Source organism: Enoplosus armatus, chromosome 3 (genome assembly GCF_043641665.1).
Source record: "Enoplosus armatus isolate fEnoArm2 chromosome 3, fEnoArm2.hap1, whole genome shotgun sequence".
Classification (NCBI taxonomy): domain Eukaryota; kingdom Metazoa; phylum Chordata; class Actinopteri; order Centrarchiformes; family Enoplosidae; genus Enoplosus; species Enoplosus armatus.
In genome coordinates, this window is record NC_092182.1 from 1,889,041 (window position 1) to 1,911,404 (window position 22,364).

The 22,364-nt window shown below is 43.3% G+C and overlaps 1 protein-coding gene across 1 annotated transcript in view; it reads right to left on the reverse strand.

Moving 5' to 3' along the window:
• The window catches only part of LOC139283489 (copine-9-like), a 109,444-nt gene that overhangs the window by 1,370 nt on the left and 85,710 nt on the right, over positions 1–22,364 (reverse strand). Inside the window, exons 16-19 of the mRNA XM_070903514.1 lie at positions 20,428–20,609; positions 13,734–13,861; positions 7,789–7,891; positions 6,952–7,009 (exon numbers count right to left, since the gene is read on the reverse strand). Of these exons, the coding sequence (XP_070759615.1) occupies positions 6,952–7,009; positions 7,789–7,891; positions 13,734–13,861; positions 20,428–20,609 (471 nt within the window). The remainder of the gene's footprint in view (positions 1–6,951; positions 7,010–7,788; positions 7,892–13,733; positions 13,862–20,427; positions 20,610–22,364) is intronic.

Sequence of the window (22,364 nt, forward strand, 5' to 3'; positions counted from 1 at the left end):
TACTCACTTCCAGTGTAAACAAAGTTAATTATGTCTCACAGGAAACACTTCAGTCCCTGAAAGTACATTCATTTTTGTTGGATTTATTTCTCTTTTGCCAATCTTGTCAAACAGTAACTTCAATAAACCACCACAATTGTAGACAATACAAGTTCTTTGTCTGCTTTTCTGATAAATATAATAAGTATATAATAATGTGTGTCTTATTTGGGTAAGCAAGGGAGCAAACGTCTTACGAATCCACGTCTGCATTATAAGCGTTCTTCTTCGCAGCTAAGCCTCAACACGGCGTCCGTGATGTTGCAAACTTAAGACCAGAGGGAACGCAAGTGCAGACCCAGCTGCTGACAAGCCAGCCCAAAGACAGCTCGGTGGTCCCTCTGCACCACATCTGTTCCCTGCTGCTCTCTAAGCAGAGGAAGAAACAATAACTTATTCTATAAACCAACCTCATTAGTGCCTATGTAGGCCACAGGAAAGAAGGGACGGTAAAACTGACTGGCAAAAAAACATCAGTTCTGCATCGGCCTATTTATAGCTCCTTATCAACAAAGCAAATCTGATGAGCAAGTGACAAACAGTCTGTGGCAATCCCAAGAGGGACCCTCTTCATATTTGAATTTAAAGGGAAATGGAAAGGAAAAAGATGCTAATGGGAGACTGCTGGGGCTCCACATGGCACACAGAGATGGCAGATGGTGGTTGGGAGCAGCAGGGGAAAAGAGCAGAAGACGTGTGTGGGGGGGGGGGATAATTTGACATGCCTGTATAAGAGAGGGACAGGGTGGACAGAGACAAGAGATAGCATAGAAATACATTTCAGGCAGAAGGTGTGAAAAAAGTTGTAGCGGAGGAGGGTTCAGGTGTGTTGGGTAAACCACGGCATGTGAGGGGTCCACGGAGACACTGAGCCTGACGGAAGACCTCCCGCAGCCCTGACTATCACATGGCAAAGCGTGTGTCTGCGTATAGACTCTCCACTGTGCCTCCGCTCTCAGAAGCACATGGGTGTAAGGAAATGACTCTCAATGCTCCAGCATTTCCACCCCCACACACACACACACACACACACACACACACACACTAATGGTTTCTAGTGGGTATGCAAGAGCATGGAGCTTCTTAATGATGAAGAGAGTGGAGAAAAGATGGGATGACAAGCAAAACTGATGGTTACATGATCATTTTTTTATCAATTTCTGCCTGAAATTGTATCATTAATAGTGACAGTTTGGTGTCGTCAGCACCCATTATCCAATACAGCATTGTCCCTTTGTATTAAGACCACATTTCCCATAAACCCTCTCGTTTTTCCTCTCACCTCTGGATGTTGAAGGTTGGTATAGAGGAATAATCTCTCAAAACAGTCACACCGCAGCATCCAACTGTTTCCAAGATCAAGGATGAACTTTCTATCTAAAGTTCATTAAGATTCTGTCACTTCTCAACTGAAAACAATTTTTGACGTTTTTGAAAAGAAACACATTTTTTGCAGATGGGTTCCCAGCATAAATAAATCTAAAACAAGCTGGTATAATGCTGCTAACGTTATTGGCTAATAAGGACTAAACACAAAGTACAGCTGAGGCTGATGGGAATGTCATTACTTTTACAGGTATTTAGTTATAAACCTAAATACTGTACCAAGTATTGGACAAAATATATTTTTTTTTACCTGATGATGGCGCTAGAGGAAAAGTCAGAGGATCACCAAAGGTACTACAGTTTATACTAAGGGGAGCATGATCGTCCGTACCAAATTACATGGCAATCCATCGAGTAGATGTTTCAGATATTTCACTTAAAACCACAAACATCAACCTCATGGTGGCGCTAGTATGGGCACAACATGAAGGCAGAGAGGAACTCTCTCACTGGCCAACAATGTGTTAGTCCGTCTCTTAGTACTTTCTGACATCTACATTTGTCTATAGCAACCATAGCAACCAGCCCCAAACCCATTTGTTCCTATGGAATACACAAACCTTTAAAACATATCATCAATCAATTCCTAACCCTAACCCTTTTTTAAAATTTATTTATTTATTTATTTTTACAGTTTTTAACAAATTACTCATACAGGAAGTAATGTGTTGTATTTGTTTGGGACTATTTTCACCAGCGGATGAATCCACATTTGGTGCTCTAGTGAGTATTTGGGGCGGCGGGGCGGTGTATGTTTTTGCTTTGAGTGACTACAGTGAACATATCACGCAACGGTTAGTTTTGGCCAACAGTGGAGCTCTATGTCACTTTGGTCTTTTAATGGGATCCATTATGAAAATCGGCCATATTCTTTTTTAAACCTCAGGGAGTTTCAGTGCAGCATATAGAACATGGTTTGTCCTATATTTCCTGGCTCCCTCAACTGCATATAATCTGATGAAGAAAAAAAATACCTAAAAAATGAAATGGTAAATCCCACAGACAAAAGATGTTGTACACTGTAAATGTTAGAATATGTTTCGTGCTGCCATTCAAAATATGCAGACAGTACAATACAATGAATTGAAGGTATTAATTCCAAACACATGTGTCTGCAGATGCATGCTGTCAAATTATTAATTGCTCTTCGCATAGCAATTCGTCCTTGAGCCGTGATTTGACGTGGCCTGATGTGTAATGCTCCTCAGCTTATCTTGTCTTCAAACATTTTGTGAATGAAAAGCTACACATATACAAGCACATTTGCGGCCCAGTTGTGCCCATTTTAAATATCATATATCAAACGTATCCTAAAATATATGTGAAACTTATTTTTAGCAGTGTGGGAAGACAAACAAATGAGCACGAGGGAGCGGAGAGAAGAAAAGCATAAAAATGCTGATTTCAAATGGCTGATCCCCACATGGCGCTCCCTGAGAGGCTTGGCTCTGACTTGGCGGGGGGGGGTGAGTGATGTGTGGAGGTCTGCTCAAACTCAAGGGAGCAGACCTGTGCAAAACAGAAGCTGAATACATTTTGAGCTCAGAAAATCACAAGAGGAGCACCGATTGATCCTCTTTCGCAAGCGACGTGTCCGCTTTTGAAGCTTTTGAAGCTTTTGAAGCGTCACGGAGGGTATAAAATCGGGCAAACATGAAGAAGTTCTGTATGACGAGTGACAGGATCTGCAAAGTGTTTTGGAGGGCCCTGACTGGCGCCGATAGAAGGCAAGTAAATGGAGTATCAAAGAGGATTCAGCGAACACAGCAATAGAAGCTGCGCTCTTGTCACTTTCATTCCTCTCATACTTTGGTCCTGCCTGATTCAAGCGAAGGGATCCTCTTTCTGCACAGAACCCAGTGATTAAACTGGGGGCTGAGGGAGGTTCATCTATATACGTTCGCCACGCACGTCACCACCTCCCACTCTGCGCACTCCATTCTGTGCTTCGCCTCCTGCCGCGCTCTTTCAGTTCCCTCATCTCCACTCTAATTTCTCTTTCTCTGTCACACACAGCCGCTCACCTTTGACCCCAGCCTTAGCCCTGCGCATAATAATGGGTCCCAAAAGAGGGCTCTCTGCTCGTTCAGCCCGGAATAAGCTCCCGCTCTACCTTTCTTCATCTGGCGATTTCACTCGAATCGCTTTGCCGGTTAACTTTAAGAAAGACACCGGTGAGCGCACGATGAGGGGCCTCTGTTTTTTTATTTAGCTGCTCTGTGAACTGATCATAGCGTCCTGCTGGGAGGCTCCAGGGATGGGTTCATCAGCTTATAGCATGTCTCTGTCATGCCATCGGATCCCACGATATAATATAGTCTCAGATAGAAATAGAGAAAGTGACATGAAATGTTGAAGTTGGGTTCTGAGGATTAAAGAAAAGTTTACAGTCAGTGTTACTCACCAACACCAAACTGAGTGCATCCTTGAGGTCTAACAAACGTGTCAAGTGCATTCCCTTCCTCGTAAAACATTTGCAACGCTGAGTTTTTGAATGTATTCAATGTCCACGTTTACTAGCTTGCGGTCTTCGTCCTCTCTGCCTTTGCTGGCGCATTGCAGCATATCTTGTGGTGTGTTACCGTCACCTGTTGATAAGTGGAATAGTAATAGAAGCCATTGGTAGGATTGTGTGTATCGCATCAGCCACGTGCCCAAATGTGTCCGAAATTTAAAAAAAAAACAAAAAAACAGTACCCACCTGTCACCATCTTGGTATTTTGGAACCACAGGTGACCATATTTGGACAAGAGGGTGGAGCTGGGGATCTGGGAACCCAAAGACAATATGCACCCCCTACCTATACTGGCAACCTGACTGCATCTGGCTCCTGGCTACGCCGTGCTAAGTAGCTGCTAAGATAGCTTATAAATGTACTTACCAGAAACAAAATGAACAGCTGACTCCTCAGAGTGTCTTATAGTACAACGCTTCTATCCTGACTGACAGGTCGCGTGGTAGCCCCGCCCCCAAAAAGCACCCCCCTGCTCTATTGTCTATTTTACTCTAAATGGGACCCTCATTTACAAAATGAACGTCATGCTGTATTGAAGAAGGCTTGAAACTACTGATTGAGACCAGGAGCTCATTAGAAATGACACCAGATAAATCACAATGAACACTCGTGAACACACAGCCTACCATGTCTGTCTGTCTGTCTGTCTGTCTGTCTGTCTGCTGTTTGGTGCTGAGCATGTAGTGTAAAGTGGGTTTGTGAGAGCTGTTTCCCTGAAAACAGTATCCTGCTGCTGCTGGAAAAGGAGGCTGAGTGGAGTTGGAGCTGAAAAAGCCAAAACGAGGATCCAAAATAGACTAAAGCTCTCCATAAAGCTGAGAGGAACTGCAGAGCTGGCGATAGTCTCTCTGTGCAATCGGCACCGCGAAACGACGCCTTTCGCATTACACATAGTCATTTGGCCCATTTTCCGTACTACCAATGTTGATTAGCGTAGCTTTAAAGCAAAGTTGTTGTTTTTTTTTGTAGCTCAGCTATCAGTTCTATTGGTTATTAATCTTTAATCGCAGAGAAGTTGTAACAAACCGCAGTTTTCCCTCAACGCTGAACTGCGAAAGACAAGACTAAAGTAATTTCATTAAAGACATGCTGTTATTGACTGGTGGTTAATTATATATCACGCTCGCGGAAATGTTCTCTGGTTCGGAGGGAGGGATTTCTCCACAGTCAAGGCGGTGAGGTCTGAAAACAGGAGAGAGATACTTGCCTCCGGCTTTGTGGAAACAAGACAAAAACAAACCCATAAAGTCACAGCGTCTATCTGCCAGGACTCCGGAAAATGAACTAATTTTGTCAAATTTTCTCATTACCATCTCGCTCATCCCAAAACGAGGACAGAAAACTACAGCATTCCGTCCGTCAGCACAAGCTGGTGCTGAGCAGTAGAACTATATATATATATATATATATATATATATATATATATATATGTATGTATATGTCAAACCTCTTAACTGTGTAGTTTGCCCATCACGACCCCGCAAATCTCCTCTGTGAAATCCACGTTTCAGCCCGAGTTAAAATGTCATGGGAATTATTAAACGCATTCAACATTCTTTTCACGTCTCTTCTCTCCCCGACAGAGTGGAGGAAACCTGAGAGGCGACATTTCTATTTGAGCAGTGTGTCCTCATCAGATGGGACGAGTTTTGAGTACAGGAGGTGTTTTTTTTATTTTTTGACTTGAAATAACAAACAGTGCTTCTGATGAGTGTGAAAGAGGGCACATTGAACTATTTGTTCTCTCTGTAAAGCTGAACAAGAGGAAGCCAGACTTTCTCTTTGAAAGGCAAAGACTTTTCACATCTCCATGGAAACTGATTTTGTAAAGGTATGCAATAGACACAGTGTGTGCACATGTCAAAAGTCTTCAGCACTTGCTTGCACTGGAACACTAAAGCAGTCTTAAATGTTTTTAAGTTGCACACTTCAATCAACTGTGAATAAGCATGCACAGTTTATAGCTTACTTGCAGTAATGCATAATGCATGCGTATTTAAAGACCCCATTCGCTCGTATTGCATCTAAAACTCGGCCGGTACGTTAAGGTCAGTGCTCACACGATTGTAGTCATTAATAAATCACGGCCATCGGCATCAGAGCACACAGCAATGCAGTTTCTTTAGTTAGTTACTGTGGCCATGATACAATGAATGGCCGTATCCTTTAAAGGTCCCATATTGTAGAGAGTGAGACGTCCATGTCCTTGTGTGATTATAAAGCAGCTCTGGGTGCTGTGTAAATACTGGGAAAGCATCAGAACGCTCAGTCCACGGAGAAATGAAACACAGACGCTGCGCCTTTAAACGAGCCGTCGGCACTTCCGTAAAGTTGTGATGTCACAACTATACAGTCGGCCACGCCCCCCCCAGCAGGTCATCTGCTCCGATCACAGCACCGCCCACCAAGTACAGGGAGTCCCAGAATAAAAATATAGAGCTGGAAATGAGCAGAACACAGAGGTCAAGAGAGGTCTTTCGGTATGTTTGAGCCCGTCTGGAACCAACGAGTCAGGCATTTCTTCAGGAGCACCGAATTAAAACGAATCAATGAGTTTCTTTGAACATCCCGGGGCTAATTTTAATCTCACCTGGGCCGTTCATGCAGGTGCCTATTTGCAGGTTGCATTTTCCAGCGAGATGTTTTGCAGTGCTGTAGCTGACATTTTCGGCCTGTCCGTGGGCTTACCACAGTCCCCAGGTAAATTATTAAACAGTGTGGACGCCTGTGGGGTGGGTGAGGGGGACAAACGGAGGATTTACGCGTCTTTGCCGTTAAAAGCCTCGAAAGACATCAAATGGGCCGAAATGGGCCATTTTCACGTACACTTGAATTATTTTAACAATGCACCAACACGGATGGCAACAAAGACATGGCTCCTCGAGTGTTTAGGACCAAACAGATGATGAAAGTTCTGAAATGCATTCACTAGCTCTAAACTGACCGGTCACACACACACACACACACACACACACACACACACACACACACACACACACACACACACTTACCATCAAACTCAGCAGGGCCCACTCCTACTATGATGATAGACATGGGGAGGGAGGCTGCCTGTGGAGAAAACACAGTAGGGGTGTGAGCCAGACTACTGTTCCCCCCACTCCAAAAAATACACACTGTGCATAATATGCTTGAATATACAGTATATATACATGCCTGAGTATATTTGGCTGCAATGAGAAGAAAATGCCTGTGGACCATTTTCACATCTTCACACTGCCCCCCTCACCCCCCCCCCCCCCCCCGAACCTGAACCAGTCTGTTTATTGTTGTTACAGACTAAAACTACGGAGTACAACCGGCCATTACGTGCAAAACCGTAAGACGCACTTTTCCATATCCAGATGCGGTTTGAATTTGAGCGTCTTTAAAGCCCGACACGTATGTAACACCGCATCGCCACATCTGGTTTAGCTGTGATGGCGTTATCGTCGAGGAAACCAAACTACTTGATACAGTGTAATTTGATTATTCAGCATTACCATACAAGGTGCCTTTGGCAGTTTCAATTCAGCGTAAGCAGAGATTTCCATGCGCCAGTTGCCGTACCCAAATTTAGTTTTACATAAATCTGCGGTTGGCCCTTCTGTTTTAGCCCCGAGCTGGTGAAATTATTGTCTTTCCCTTAAAAATGTTGCCAAGAGCAGCTTCAACTCTGTCTCTGTTCTTGCCTTTTCAGTTCTGATTTAGCTTCCCTGACTGGATGTTGTTTAGAGTTTGAATCAGATTAGAAGATGAACATTATCATTATTATTATTATTATCATTATTATTATCCCTGTGGTGTCCCAGCATACAGTTTTGTGTTTTGTGTGTGTCGTGTCTACTCACATTGACCACAGACTCTTTAGTCTGAGCCATGTCTGAGATGACGCCGTCTGTGATCATCAGCAGCACAAAGTATTGGGAGCCATCAGTCACTTCTGCAGCACACCTGACATCATAACACACACACACACACACACACACACACAAGTTAATTGATCTGTGTGTGTGTAGACATAAAGTTCAGAGTGACATCACATTTCTAGTGTGGTGACACGAAAGTGTTGACAGCCGACGTTTGATGCATTTCACTCCCTGACGTTGTGCCCCAGGTGTTAAACATCTGCCGCCAACCTCCGCTAGTCCCAACCACATCTTGTTAAGTTTCTTATGATGACTTTAGCAAAGGGGGGGGCTGCCCAACGGACCTCGGGAGAGAGGACAGGTCGGCAGTCAATCACAGTGCTGACAAATACACGCTCACAGTCTCGCCTGCGGGCAATTTAGAGTCGGCGGGTTAACAGAGGCTGGTGGGTTTGAGCCCAGAACCCTCTCGCTGTGAGGCGACGGTGTGGATAGCGACCCCAACGACGCTGCCCCAAAGATTGAAAAGCCATAAGGAAGAATCTTAGGAAAGAAAAGTGTGTGTGTGTGTGTGTGTGTGTGTTACGTTCAAATAAGATAACGGGATCAGAAATGATGAACTTCTACTTTACACATCAGCGACTGAATTTTTCATCAGTTTACGACTTGTGAGAAAGAGAACACAAACATGAGATAGAGCCACGAGTTGGTTGAAGAGGTGAAGGTGCTCAGCACAGTGTACAATATGAGTTCCCATCATGCAATGCTGTCGGTGCATCTAGAAAACCTATAGGGGGATAATAGCTCCAATACTGGGATGCTTAATATTACCAATAATGCTCAAAAATAATCATCCCATTACGGTGATGACGACAAACTGCTGCTGCGTCTGTAATATATGTCAAGCAGGTCAGCGCTGAATGTTCTGGAATGTTCTGTTCAGGTGCTGCTCTGCCACATGGCAGCCTCATCTGGCCAGAATGTACGGGCTGGAAAAATCGAAGGAAAAGTTTATGTACGCAACAGAAACAACAAGACAATCCATCGTCATCGTTTTCTTGAATGAATATCAGAACGATACAGAATAGCGGTTTTTCCCCCATAACGTGATGATCTTTGTCGGCAGACGCCGGCTTGCGACGCAGGCTTCCCAGATACAGGACCCAGCCTGTGTTCCTGGACCTCTACCCACACCTCCATTCGTTCGGTGACTCAAATAGAATGAATGCAGTCAAATGAAATGGCAACTCAGTCTGATTATCAGGCGGCTAACAGGTGACTCACACAAAATTAAGCGTGAATTGACCACAGCTGAAAAAAAAAATGATATAAATACATAAACATAAAATAGATCGTGGGCTTGATTTTACAGGCCCGGGGAGGTTCTAGTTTTAAGGGAGTCATTGTCACAGTGACGCACACTGGCTCAACTCTCTGCTCCGGGTTCATGCTTCATTAGCCAACGCAGCGCGTTGCCAGATAACGTCTTGAACCAGGTTAAACCTTTTTTGACTTTTAACGACGCAGCGGTCTCATTGAAAGGATCATTCGGCGCTAACTTCAGGCTGAACAATGTTAGTGTAACTACGTTTACAGGGAACTTCTTCGCACCTTGTAGAGGCTCTTTATTCACACGTAAAATGGACACAAATGGGCTACAGATTCATATGAGCTTTAAAATGGAATACACGTCAGGCTCTGCAGGTAATTGGTAATTGTGCAGCCATCAGATATGTGACGGTTCTCCGTAGGTTGTTCAGATTGAAATGTTAAGCTAAAGAGCGGATGCAGGGTCCCTCCCTGCCAGCACAGGCTTCTCATAAAACAGTCCACATAGAACAAGGTTGTATAATAGAGTATTTTTGTTCGACACTGGCTGGTGTGTGTGTGTGTGTGTGTGTGTGTGTGTGTGTGTGTGTGTGTTGCAGGTAACGCTAGGATCTCAGTAGGGAGAGAGGAGACCTGCTGTCTGACTCACCGTTTGATTGGCTCACACTCTCAGTCTGGCCTGAGGCTGAGAGCAGGCAAAATGGCAAACTGTCTCTCTCCCTTCCTGTCTGCTGGATTCTTTATCTGTCTGTCCTCCTGTCTGTCTCAACATCCGTCCCCCATGTTTTTATCCATTTTCCTCTCTCTCTCTCTCTCTCGCTCTCTCATCACACATCTTCCTCTTCCATCCCCCAGCTCTAATGTCTGCAAGAACTGCAGTCTTCCCCCTCACTTCAATTATCCTTTAGCCATTTCCTTTTTTTCTTTTTGTGCATTCTTTCTCTTTATGGGAACGGGATATGTAAGCACATGCATGTTCATAACGCTTGAACAAAAATCCATGCCCCCTGCTTTTATATGTAAAGTACAATTGAAACCCTCTCCATACAGGTGTTGCAGGCTACCTGTAAACTAATGCTGAAGAATGCTAATGCTACACATACATTGCCATTGTATATATTTTTTTAACTTATATTTTTCACTTAAATATTGTAAATGTGTATATTTCTATTTTCTAGTTCTCATTTTTGATATTTTGTACATACTTTTATTTCTAATTTATGCTGCTTTCTGCTCTTGAATGGGAGCACCGGTACTGTACAATTCCCCCCCCCCCCGGGGATCAATAAAGTATTTCTGATTGTGATTCTGATAAAGCAGGTCCAAGGACTGACATAATGGACTACTGAAAGCATGCCCTAGAAGCATTTAGAGACCATGGTAAAAAAAAAAAAAAAAAAAAAAAGTGTTAAAGCTGACACTGAGGAGGTCCTAGATATTTTCAGCGTAAAAACATCTATATGTACAATTACTGTTGATGTCATCTACCACAAAGAAACTGCACCTGATCTGAAACGGATTAGTCAAAAAAAGGTACTCCAAGGACAATCGGCAATGCGATCCACCCAAACAGACACACATTGAGAAAGCACCGACACTGGCACTAGAGCGGAGTGTCAGCGAATTTGGCTAAATGACCATTTAAACCAACCAGATGCCGGTACAACCCCCCCACCCCCTCTACTGCTGTCCAGTGGTTCACTCTCCAGCTGACAGAGCTGTCAGCCACCACGCAGGAGAGACGCTAACGTGGCGCGCTTGACTTTTATAACTGAACATTTTTATTACTCTCACTGTGTGGAAATGTGACGTTTTCACATCACAGATTATGAACGAAGACATTAAAACACGAGGGTTACAGGTGAAATATGAGACTCATGTAGGCTGCTCTGCAGGTGGCCTGAATAATAATACATAATTCTATATTTTCTATATTGTGAAAAAAATAATTGTATGTTGAAGTGAATTGGAAAAATCCTCAGAAAAGCAGAATATTCTGTAAAAACCGTCGAGTCGACTCGGAAAAACCTGATGTGGGTATGCATGTGGACAGCCTATTGACACAAAGACATCACAGACCTGGGACCTGCATCAGCACGAAGGGCCAAATCCTACCCGATTACACTGAACGTAATCTAGACCCAGCCAAACCTTACTCATGGGTTGAGTTTTGAATACCGAATGGACCCGTGAAGATCTCTACAGTGTAGTATCCCTGCCGCCTCTTGATGCAAATCTTCTATAATCTAAGTTGTTTGTGACAATTAACACTAACTGTTGGAGGGGAACTGCATATTTGCACATACTGGCTGTGATGATATGATTGCCAGAGTAGTTGCGAGTGACCGTGTATATTTATGAATATATGGATTACACCATCTTTTACTCTTACAATATACCTTTCTTCCTCACTACTCTCAACCTCCCACACGGAGGACAACAACAAAGAAGAGGTGGATGAAGAGGAGGACCAGTATGAGGAGTAGTAACAGGAAAGTCCGGACCAAGAGGAGGAAGAAGAGAAGGACGAGTTTAATTGAGAAGAAAAGGAAGAAGAAGAAGAAGAAGAAGAAGAAGAGCCAGATGGGAGACGAGACAAGAAACGAGAGGAGGAGAAAGATGACAAGGATGTGGAGGAGGAGGAGGAGGAGGAGGAGGAGGTGTAGAGGGAATAGCAAGTCAGAGGAAGTGGTGAAGGTATGGAGGGAGGAAGAAAAAGAAAGAAAAAGGGACGGGGAAGCATGTCTGATGATCGCAAAGCAAAATCTATCTGGAGACACGACAGGAAGAAAAAGTGCGAGGACGGGGAGCCGGGAGAGAAAGTTTTCATGTCCTCTCTCTGAATGGATGGGAGCGTTGAAGCTCTCGAGCCCACAGCTGAACAACACGGCACCGCCACACTCCATTTGATTACGCAACCACAATCACACTTAACTGGGACAGGATATCATCGCTTCACATGGGGGCTAAATATACAATAGCAGGTAATAACCAGCCAAAAATCCATTAAAAAACTTAACACCGGCTGCACTCCAAGAAAGTTTTACTGGTGAAATTGAATTTCAAAAAAAAAAAAAAGAGCTTGTAGGATGATACGCTGCAGGGTTCAGCAGGAAGACGAGCTTTGTTAACATATTCTCCTGCATTGTTATGTTATGTCAAGCGCTGACATTGTGGAGTGCAGTTCAGTCAACATGGGGAAAACGTTATTTTAGCCGTGTTTTTTCCCGCTCTGGCTTCATTAGAAATTCTAAAATGCCAACTATATAAAGTACTCAAAGTATTGTGTGATTAACTCGGGCTTCATTAAAGACGGATTCAAATGGTACCGTCCATTTTGAATCTTGTAGTCACTTGTAGTTAATATAGAGGGTGTGGGCTAAGGAAACTACAAATACCTGTAGGCTACAATGTGATGCAGTGCCAATGGAACAGTAATAAATACAAGTGACTGTACTTGCATCCGTGTCTTGGCTCAGTATGCTGCCAACTGCTGCTGAGCCTGCGATAGCTGATGGATGGCTGAATAAAGCCTTTGACTTTGACACTGGAACCCTGTTTCTCACCAACAGTACGTTTTGGTTTCCTTTAACCGTGATCCTTCGCGCTGACATTGAGGTGCTCTACGGGGAGCACCCTGAATGCCTGTGCACCTCCACCTATGCTGGAAGCTATGGTGTTTGTGATAATCCGTGCTGACAGGGGTCGAGGAGAAGTCACCTGCTGCTGAGATGCACACCTATTAACATGGGTGTTAATCATACGCTATTCACCCGTGACCATGTGTCTTTGAAACGGTTGAGACCTTGAGGTCTGAGAAATGTTTTGAATGCATTTCCTGTGGTGTATATAATGGGAGGAGGCCCGGGTGAGTGTAAAGTAACAAAAAAACAGGCCATAATAACTCATTGGGCTACATTTCATTTATTTTTTTTAAGGCGTTTTTGCATGCAATGGAGGAAGATCCAGATTTGAAAGAAACGACAAAGCCATTGACAAAAATCTAAAAAGCTCTATTGGCCATTTTGCGTGCACTTTTGAGACGCTCCCTAACTTTAGCTCCTCAACCTCCCATCCAAGTTGTGCAAGGTACCAATCTTCAATGCAGGAATACAGCCGTGAATTTAAAATAAGTTTATGAGGAAGGAAGACAATGTACTCGACACGTTTGTTAGACCTCAAGGCTACACACACAATGCGTTTGGGTGAGAAACACTGAATGTAAACCAAATTTTTTGTTTGTTTACAAGAAACCCCCCCCCCCCCATGTCTGGGGAAAAAAAAACATGATTTCTCCACAAAGACAGGGATGACTGATGACACACAGCTTCTACGATATGCTCATCACGTCTCCCGCTCTCTGTCATCCTGTTTGTATTCATGACATGAATGCATAAACAGTGACACATGTACATGACACACATGGAAATTTGCAGATTTTATGTGTGAGACAATACATATGAGTGTGTACGAGGGTATTGTGGGCGTGATTGTGTGACACGTGCATGCACAAGCCGGTGCGTGTGTCTCTTTCTGTATGTGTGCACGTGTGTTTATGTGTGTGTGTGTGTATGTGTGTGTGTGTGTGTGTCTCTCACCGAGCCACCTGGTTGATAACAGGAGCAAAGTTGGTTGGGCCGTACAGCTGAACAGTTCGCAAGCTCTGGAAGTAAGACTCTAGTACACCGTCGATGCCCACACAGTTTGGGTTTTCTGTATTTGTGTTCTGGAAGAGAGAAAAACAAAAACAAAACAAAAACGATCATTACCCATGGTGCTTGTTCCACAAGTAGAGCGAGCGTTCACCTCTGACAGCTGACACCATTCTCTAGCCCTGAATCCTACCCTCCCCCGAGCAATGAGCACATCACAGCGGCATGACCTCAGAATCAGAATCAGAATCAGAAATACGTTATTGATCCCTGTGGGGGGGGGGGGGGGGGTGCTCCCATTCAAGAGTTGGAAAGTAGCACAAATTTAGAAATGAGAGTATGTACAGGTAAAGATATAAAAAATTATATAAAAATATACATTTACAATATTTAAGTGAAAAATATATACAATAGCAAGGTATATGCATGTGTGTATATATGTATATATACCTGTATATGCACTGGTACTGGACCTGGCCTTATATCTGCTTCAGCTAAACTGCATTGGCTGGCCTCACTGGCTTGAGAGACAGTTTCACGGCCCGCTCAGTAGTCCAGCCGCCACCAATGTTTATCTAGTTCCACTAGTCTTACAAATAGCCCTCATCAACAAACCCTCTGGCATCACACACTTTCCACAACATGAATCACGTCTCTTAAACTTGGAGTGTAAGCATGCAGTCATCCTATCAGGTGGGCACTCTGGGACCACCGCACCTGCACCCACACACAACAACGCATCCCTCCGAAGCAAACTAACGCTGTTCAACGCCGTTGACTGGCCAGTGTGTACATGTAAAATGAGAAGCTAATTGCGGGACACTGAGCGGGCCTCGCACAGGCCAGTTGAATCCTTTGAGCGTGGAATTTTCACGGCAGAGGTTCAACAACCTGTCTGTGTGTTCAGCTGGAGGTTCATTGGCACCGTCCCAGTCCGCCTGGTTTAATTGTTGCTGGTATTGTTTAAATATGGGGATACCCATAGATGCTGCTCGACCATCCAGCAAGCACTTTGGTTGGACTACGCGAATGGGTTAAAATCTTCTGACTGTGGCTGGACATGGCGCGTTGTCCCGCCACTGGAAGATGGGTAAGCAGTGATCTTAAATACGAACGGTCATCGACAATTCTCAAGTCAGTTGTGGCATTTAAACAATGCTCAGTTGGTATTTAATGGCCTAATGTGTGCCAAGGAAATATTCCCCACATCATTACGTCACCACCACCAACCTAAAGTACTGAGACAGTAAGGCAGGATGGATTCATACTTCAAATTCTGACCTTAGCCGCAGAAATTCAGATTCATCAGATCAGGCAACCTTTTCCCAGTCTTCTTCTGGCCAGTTTTGGTGAACCTGCACCGACTGTAGGCTCAGTTTCTGAGGTTACAGTGGGTGCAGGGATGCTCTTCCGCATAGCACTGTTACAACGAGTGTTTATTTGAGTAACCGTTGCCTTCCTGTCATAACAAGACAAACATCACGAGAAGTTTTCTTGCTGTACAAATTCTTGAGATCGGCAGTTTCTGAGATACCCAACCTAGAACCAACCATCATTCAGGCCCTATTTACAACAGGAATTAACATGTAATTTGTATCTAGAAACTCATTTTTGAAATACATTTTTGCAAGGAAGGACTTCTTGCCTTCGAGGTTCTGCTACTACTACTTGTAGCTTTTGCTAGGCTCGCTTAAGCTAGCAGGAAGCGGTGGAGTTAGGTGACCTTTAAACGTTCTCTACAACGTGGCCCTGCTGCATGGATTACATTAATACCTGGCTGAGATCTGATGCGAGCCAGACCTCCAGATGTGGTCTGGATGATCAAAGTGTATTCTGATTACAGTACATTCTGTGTGCATTTATACGTGCATTAACATTCTGCGTAACTTTCCAGATACACATTAATGGCAGGTATAAATGGGGTATCAATGTTCAAAGTCTTCCCCGTTCTGATTCTGGTCTGAATGACACACGGATTTTCACTTGTGAACACTTCCGTAGCTGATAGAAGATGCACTCGCTTTGTTCTGCCCGAACCAGACTGTGTCATTTAGATGAGCATGGTTCAAATCTGTAGAGAAGTTCTTTAATCACCTCCTTCAGTGAAAAAGAAGACGCATTTCAGGAGAGAAAGGTGGCATTTCTCAGGTTAAAAACAATAACTGACATCTTAACCCCCTTATCTGTAACAAATCCCCAAACACAGCAGTGTCTTCAGAATCCGCTGAACTCCTTGAAATTCTCTTCCTGCATCACTGTTGTAAACGTGAAGTTCATCACTCCATCCCCACGATACCTCTTCAACCCAGTCGAGGTCAATTATCTGTACCTGATCACAGCTTTGAAAAACTGCAAGTTTGTTCAGAAATGCACAAATGCAGAAATGTCTTTCTGAGGAATGAAGAAATCCCCTTGATCAGAATCATGTTCATGTTCTCTTGCTTTTTTTTGTATTGTTATCTACATCATTTGATATGATGAACCACAGAAAGTGCACTGGTACTTCTTATGAGGTCCTCAGGCAAATAACACCAAATCATACTTACGGATTCAGTCGGAATAATGGACCAGGTTGCTCATTCGTTTGCTCGGCTTTAAAGGTGTTTAGACGGGAAGCGAAACAAACTTTATGGGTGAATTTGACTGCTGGACCATTCATGTTTATTCACCAACATTCACCAACTGTACAGATGTGAGCCGCAAGATAGCTGGCAACCATGTCTTTTGTCCTCTCGTCTCTGCACATCTGTGAAGCAGATTGAGAAAGCCCTCTGATAAGCGTGAATTGTTCTTCTGCAGACCATTAAGGGATGACCACTTGTTGCTGATTATTTGGTCAGGATGCCTTAACTAAGGTTTGCATGGGAACATCTGATTGACAATGGGCCTTGTGCAAGAACATTTTCTTTTTTTTGTTTCTGTGAGGCTTACTCCTGTACACCGTTGTAAACCGAGCATTCCAACTTGATGAGTGTCACCTATTCACGAGTAGGTGCGTGTTTGTGGTACTTGATCATCAGCATAATCAGTGTCCCCATATTGCTATATATATAAAGCTAACTGTTCCAGAGGAGAAGGTGTTCCATCAGCCTAAAGACCCTGATGACAGCTGTTGGAATGTGGAACAATTTTCCGTGACACTATTGTGGAAGTTGTCAATATACTAATGCTAAAAACTGAATTGGCAAGCCACGATGAACCTGCTACTTGTATTATCACCCGAATCCGCAGTTCCATAGTGTGTTTCAGCTTCACTGTTTTGGTTTTATGGCCTGCAGCTTTGCTGTTTTGGTTCACTCTCACTGCTCTCATCAGGGCTTTATCATGCAAATGAATGCTAACGTCGCTCCTTATGAGCGGTCCTTGGATGAGGCCCAATATGTTCCAATTCCATATATAAAGTATACTCTGCGTGTAATGTACTAATGTTGGCGGTGTACTGTTTTGGCAGTTAGCATTCAAGACACGTATATGTTTTTAAATGTTTATCAAACGGGAAACGATACTTGATATGCGCTCACAGCGAAACTGAAGCTATGCGACCTTGGCACACCGGTGTTTTCCACTGTGCAGGCTCTTCAGATTCAAAACTAGAGTTAGTGCACGGTGTGAAACGGAGACAGCTTCAGTGCTTGTTTACCACAGCCAAGGTCCCTGGTGGCTCTGTTATGTTAAAGGCTGCATTTTCTTTGCAAAGCATTACCCACATTAACATTTCTGAGCTGAATATGCATGACATGACGAAATGATATTTACCGCATTCATTCATGATTTGGGACATTATTAAAGTACCGTGTCTCCTCTGCAGTGACCTGATGCAGTAGCTGTCGACGGCTAACCGTCTTCTCTTTTTCAAAGGCGGGTTCACACGCATGCTCTGAGGCCTTCTGCTATTTTCGCTTCAACTTTTTAATGATTTCCTCTGAGACTGAAGTTTTAATGATATGGATTTCTTTAAAGCATCAAAAACAGATTCAGAGGCCAGCGTTAATTAAGCACTAATGCCGCATTCGCGTGGACTCAGGCGGACGGACAACACTGGGAGAACCTATAAACAGTCCGACGGAACGGCAGGGCGGCGAAGCGCAAAAACACACATGGCGATACGTTCCTCTGGTGATGTCGCATTGTTCACGAAGAATGGAATAAAATATACTACATAAAATTATGTTGTGCCTCTCATTTTATGTAGCTATAAAATGCAGCTATTGAAAACTTAAAATGAATATTAAATTCCCGCCAAAATGTACGGTAATTCATTCATTTCCAATATGGACAACATGTGACAGGAGAGCTGCACTTGGTGCATCCCTTATTCTACATTTCAAGCTCTGACCACATCATTTCAGGTTTTGTTGCACCAAACTATTAGCTACGTTAATCAGTGTCAAATAACACTCATGAAAGACAAATATTTTATCTAATGTCCTTGCGAAGGAGCGACCGCTTAATTTATTTACACCGCCACACGCACTCCTAGTGGGTCATAAGTGATGACTGAGGGATTATTTTTGTATAAGCATATGCGTGTGCTGCTGGTTAATTATTGATTCTGGCCTTTACCTGAACCAGCCATTGGCCGACTTATCCCCTTTTCCGCTATCTGCGCGTTACCGTCTTGTAAGGGCAGCCAAGACAATTGTGATTGGTTTAAAGAAATACGAACAAGCCAGAGCGTCTCTCACTATGTTCATGATCTGTCCTAAATGAGCACATACATTATGCGACTTTCCATTTGATTAACTCTAGATTGCCCTACGTGCTTTAAGCCGTTTCCAAACTAACAGGTTCCCAATTATGGCCACCTTGGCGTGATGCAACGACCACCGTTTGTCACGGCGAACTCAAACTGGGAAAGCTGATCGAGCGGTCCCACAATGCAAGCGATGGATCTAGACAAGCCAGGTGCTGTCCTCTAAGGAAGATCACGGGATTTGACAAAGCTGATTGAAAATGACAGTTTCAGGCCAGAGAAAAACATTCTCCGGTCCACTAACGAAAGACCGGAGGCGAGTCATTAAGATGTTTACACCCATATGAAAAAATCTGGACATATTATCATCTCCTTAAAAAAAAAAAAAAAACTCCCACTAATCTTATCCAGCAGCCTTGGAACAGCACTCTCCTTCTTTTTTTTTATGTTCTTCTCCCACCCACTTTTGTCCTCATTTCCTCTAAAGTAACTGTCCAGGGAGACACTGGTGTGGATTCCAAGGATAAGTCATTCTTTTTTCATTTGGCTGCTTTTTCTAATTGCTATTGTTGCTGACAATGCTAAGCGAAGCATTGCATTCATCAAAATGTATCCCGGTGTTGCTGCCCTGCCGGCCCGCTCCCTGTTCTTCCTCCATCGCTGCTGCAACATGAAACAGAAACAGTATTTTCTGCCGACGTGCAAGCGTGTGATTCACAGTTTTCTTCCTCCCACCTTTCGTTCCTCTCCTCTGCCTCAGTCCTCCACTTTACAAGACTACTCCACAATGCCTACAGCTCGTGGGTTTAAGTAACCTTTCCTTTCATTGACTTAACAAGTCGTCCTGAGTTGAATTGCTGCATGTTGTTCAGCACGCTGCATATGAACAAACTAAACGGGGGGAACCCACGCATAAAAGCACTGCTCCGTAGCGTCAGTGAACATTAATAAAAACAATGACCTGTTTAAAAGTTATTGAGGCTTGTATTGAGGAAAAAAAAGAAATTGTCAAAGGGCCCTTAAAAGGATTTAAAAATGCCCTAAATATTGTGTATGATAACAGTTATTCATAGGAAACCGTTGTTGAAAAGGTATTTTGTTTAAGTGGTCCAGCACCTCTCAAATTCTCCTGATAAATGACAAATCCAACTTTCACTGTCCTATAAGCTCACTTTCATCCTCCACCATCTTCTGAGAAAAAAAAAAAAATATCTGGCTCTTTAAGCTGCATGACGCTCCGCTAGTTCACCAGCTAGCTGCTAACTGTGTCTGTGATGGGTGAACCCGGTTAAAGGGTCACCGCCCGCGCAGGAACGCTCTGAGGAGTGAAGAACAAGGCAGGAGATCGCGCCATTGGTTCGACGTTACACCTGGCATTGTATTGGTAGTCGGAGTCGGAGGGCAAACGCACAGAAGCGGCCTGAGTGGGAGGAGAAAGGCTCGAAAAGCTGCCGGCACACAGTCTGAGCAGAAGCAGAGCAAATCGAAGCACAAGCAGGGGCTACTGGAGGGTCCAGGGCCGGGCTGTGGAAGGATCATGCTCTCGCATTGAAAGACCACGCTCTTGAATAAAGATAGGAGAACAACAAAAAAAAAGCCCCATACATTTTTATTTGGCCAAAGTGAGCCAGAATGAAGAAAGTCCAAAATGGAGGAGGTGCTCTCCGTCAGCGGATCAGCGGGACCTTACATCTGACAGACGGACGCATATTACATCCTGGCGGTGTTTCAGTCAGAGCTGCCATGAATAGAAAGCAAGTTCAAGTGGCAACCTTGTGCTTAACGCGTGAAAAACAGATAATCAACGGAAGTTTCTGTTAGCGTTCAGTCCAAAAACAGACGTGCTTGTTCACTGAATACCACTCGTGTATATCTAAACAGAGACAACAAAACTGCCTGTCCTCCCTCTCTGTCTCTCGCGGTGTTTTTTAGATCAGCGTCTCTTACCAGCGGGAAGGCGTGGGAGATCTTGCCGTCCGGGGGAAGTTTAGCTCCGAAGCCGTACGCTGGGAAGAGTTTGTCACTGTCGTAGTCCTGGATAATCTCCCCCACAGCCTTCAGAGCCATGGCGTACGCATTCATCTGGTACGGACTCATGTAGTGCAGTGAGGTGGGCTGAGACGGGTTACCTGGAGAGACACACACACACACACACACACACACACACAATGCACAGGGATCTCATATTATAGAGGGATTAGAAAATGAACTTGACCAAGGACATTTTTAGAGAATCAAGACAAGTCAAGACGTTTTTCATCTGATTATGGTACATTTATTAAAGCTATGTTCACTGAGGTTCATGTACGGCACATTAATAAAAATTAGTCTATTGTGCAAGATACTGGCATTTTGGAAACTTAGGCTGACTTACATTCTGAAACCGACTTTTTTATATATTTATATATACAGTGCTTAACAAATGTATTAGACCACCTGTCATAAAAATGAGAAAACACAAATATTTTAGAAATCTGTCAAAAACTCGTTTCAAACTAAAAACTGTATTGTTATTTATTAGGCAAAATAACAAACTGGAACAACTAAATAGTCCTTATTCACATATATTAACCACAAATCTTAATATTCTGTACGACCTCCTTTGGCCCTGATAACAGCTTGCATTCTTTGCAGCCACTAAAACAAATGTTTCTGTTCAGGAATGAAAGTAAATAACTGTGATTTGGCATCTCAATCAAAACATAATAAATGTGCTTTACTATTTTTTTCTGCTTTTTTTGTAAAACAGTAAATTTGAGAATTCATGGATAACAACAATAATTATATTTTAGCATTAAATATATCATTTTGATTAAAGAGCTTGGCTTGCACATACTGGTGGATTAACCATTACAGAGACATCAAATATTTTGGTCATCAGCAATACTGTTCATTTAGGGCAGCGGTGGCAAACACCTTACACTGGGTGGTGGTCTGATACATTTGTTAAACACTGTATATATATATATATATATATATATATACTTTTTTTTAAATTTTTTAAATTTTTTTCTTAATTTGAAAAAACGCAGGGGTATTGCGTTCACAATGCTACGGCGCCCCGGAAAGGACACGCAAGAAAATATGATACCTGGTGGAAAAAGTAACTTTGTGTTCTTTTGCATTATCTCTAGTGAGACACACGGGCAGCGAGACAAAAACAAGACATCTGTCCCGAATCCTTAAGAAAAAAAAAGTGTCTCCCCAAATGTTAACTGCCCGGAATCTTCAACTTGATACAAAAACTAAATCTGCATCAAAATACGCCTCGTGACCTGCACTTTATCCTCCCGCTTGTCGCTTTTTTGACACTAATTAGTTGCCAGCGCTTTTAGTTAGTGGATAGTTACTTTCTCCGGGGATAATATCATCTGCTTCTATCTGAATGTCTCACTACAACTCCCTTTCCTACACCAGCTCGCTTGGACTTCGCTACAGACAGAGTATACAGTATGAAGTCACCTAACATTACCTGCATCAAGGCGGGTGGTATTACAGTAATAAACAGGATGGATATCATGGATACTGATACTGACTGCCTTGCTCGTTTGTACCTTTCCCCTATATTCTCCTCGCGGTTCTCCTCTTCAGTGACTGTACACACGGATATAAGTCAAATTAAATACATTTTTCCTGGGACAAAGGTATGTCTGCCAATGCCTTTTCTCAGACGGCCAGGTTACCCAGAGGTACGATGACCTTTGTGCTTCAACTTTTGTGAGAAACTGCGAAACGCTCATTCTGCTGAACTGTTTGATTTGAATAAAGCTTTAAATTGACAATGTTATGTGGCCGGTTGGGAACTAGTGTTGTCTATTTTTGTTTTGGTTGTAATAATGATGCCTTATCATTGTTGCGAGGTGTCTCTCTTTGCAATCTCTTAC